General features: G+C 42.1%; 1 protein-coding gene across 1 annotated transcript; it reads right to left on the bottom strand.

Annotated features, from left to right (window-relative positions):
• Positions 1-7: 7 nt before the first annotated feature.
• LOC120301084 (olfactory receptor 1509-like) lies at positions 8-2,250 on the bottom strand (the record flags this gene model as incomplete). The annotated part of the gene is made up of 2 exons (XM_039327815.1): positions 2,132-2,250; positions 8-527 (listed from the first exon to the last, which is right to left on the bottom strand). A coding segment is annotated over exon 2 (486 nt), but the record flags the coding sequence as incomplete, so codon positions are not given.

Below are 2,250 nucleotides of genomic sequence, written 5' to 3'. Positions count from 1 at the left end.
GGCGAAGGGTAAGGACAGTCTGGACCAGAGAATGGATGATGCCCCCGATCCACAGAGCACCCACCAAGCACACACAGATCTTCAGATTCACAAGAGTCACATACTGTAATGGATAGCAGATGGCAACGCAGCGGTCATAGGCCATGATGGTCAGGAGGAAGATCTCAGCAGAGGCACAGATGTGGAGGAAGAAGAATTGTGCCACACAGCCTCCGAAGGAGATGATCTTCTGCCTGAAGACAGAGTCCAGGAGCATCTTGGGTGCCGTGACAGAGGAATGGCAGATGTCAAGAAAGGACAGATTTCCCAAAAGGAAGTACATGGGCGTGTGGAGGCATCGGTCACAAGCCACTGTCACCACAATCAAGAGGTTTCCTACTAAGGTAAGCAGGTAGATGATGAAGAAGATGAGAAATAGAAACAGCTCCAGACTCCGATTATCAGTCAGTCCCAAGAACACAAAATGGGTCACTGTCTGGTTCGGCTCCGCCATTGGAACAGGACAGATGGAAGTCCATACATTCAACCTAAACAAAGAGAAATAATAAAGTTTGCTCAAAACATCTCCAAGTGTGTAGGTGTAGAAATTGAGGAATGGCTGCAAAAGTTGACGGAGCTAGCAGAGCTGGCTAACTTGATTGCTTTATCAAAGGGGGGAAAAAAAACACAATTACTTTTGTTTCTACTTGGAAACCGCTTCTGGACTTTGTGCTTGAGTTGGAAAAAAATTAAACTTTGATTTTGGCTTTGACTGATTAGATAGATTTGTTTTTATAGAAGTAGCTAGTTTATACGATTGTGTTAAAGTAAAAAAGTTGAGATTTGATGTTATTGTCTTATTTTACTGCACCAGAGGCAGTCAACAGTCAACACCTTTTTTTTTTGCTGTTTTCTCCCTTCTTTTCTACACTTTTCCTTTCCCCTTTCCCTCCCTTATTTTTCCTACTATTTGCTTTTGCTCATCTATTTGCATTTTATATTATAAATTAATAAAAACTGTAATATGGAAAAAGAAAGTCTCTGGGGTAATTTGAACAACTCTGGAACCTACGTAGTGGCCATGAACAGACTTTCATGAATGGGAAAGGACATGTAAACGTACAAGTCATAGGCAGGATTTACCTTCTCTGTGCTGTCTAAGCTGTCTTTGTTTCTGCTGAACCTTGGAAGGGCTCTTCCAAATTCTGTTGAATCTTCTTCCAAATTACTCTATAACTCTGATTCCTTCTTCATCAAGACATGAGTTTCATTATCGTGGTGCCAAAATCTCATGTCTTTAAAAAGAGATGTGTCTTTTTCAAGATGTTTCCAGTCTGGGTTCATACATGTCCCTGAGCCCGATAATGATCTGCTTCGTTTTTGATTGAGTGCGATAGAGGAAGAAACCAATCCATTATATGTGGTTTGTTCGAACCACTGTTTGTTAACAGACATGGTTAGCTGGGTTTGTATGCTGGGCTAAGCCATCAACTATCATTAATCCCTAGGGTAGACATGTCAAACACAAGGCCCGAGGGCCGGAAGCGGCCCGCGAAATGGTTTCATGTGGCCCGCGAAGCCATCCTGGAAACAGGAGCAGGGGGTTGGACTAGATGACCTCCAAGGTCCCTTCCAACTCTGTTATTCTAATATTAATCTATGACCCATAACAACTTGGGTTTGGCTAGTCATAACTATTTGGGTTTGGCTAGTCTAGAGAAAAGGAGGACTAGGGGAGGACACGATAACAGTATTCCAGTATTTGAGAGGCTGCCACAAAGGTGAGGGGGTCAATTTATTTTCCAAAGCACCAGAGGGCAGGACAAGTAACAATGAATGGAAACTAATCAAGGAGAGAAGCAACCTGGAATAAAGGAGAAACTTCCTAACAGCAAGGACAATTAACCAGTGGAACAGTTTGCCACCAGAAGCCGTGGGTGCTTCATCCCTGGAAGTTTTTAAGAAAAGACTGAATCATCACTTGTCTGAAATGGTATAGGATCTCCTGCTTGAGCAGAGAACTGGACTAGAAGACCTCCAAGGTCTTGCTTGCATTCACCTTTCTTTTCCCATAAGTGATCAAAAATCTGCTTATTAATATATAACTTTATGATTCAGATTTAAATTGTTGTAAGAAAGAGAGTGGGTTTACCTGACATGGTAAGAAACGTGAAGATCACACAGAAAGCTTTAGGAGTTCTTCTTTGTCCATCTTTGTTTTTTTTTCAGCTAGCTGGGGAGATGGTTTTCGTAAGCACCATCTGATCTTGG

Source organism: Crotalus tigris, unplaced genomic scaffold, assembly GCF_016545835.1.
Source record: "Crotalus tigris isolate CLP2741 ecotype Arizona unplaced genomic scaffold, ASM1654583v1 scf7180000024367.1024689, whole genome shotgun sequence".
NCBI lineage: Eukaryota > Metazoa > Chordata > Lepidosauria > Squamata > Viperidae > Crotalus > Crotalus tigris.
This window is presented reverse-complemented; position numbering and strand designations above follow the sequence as displayed.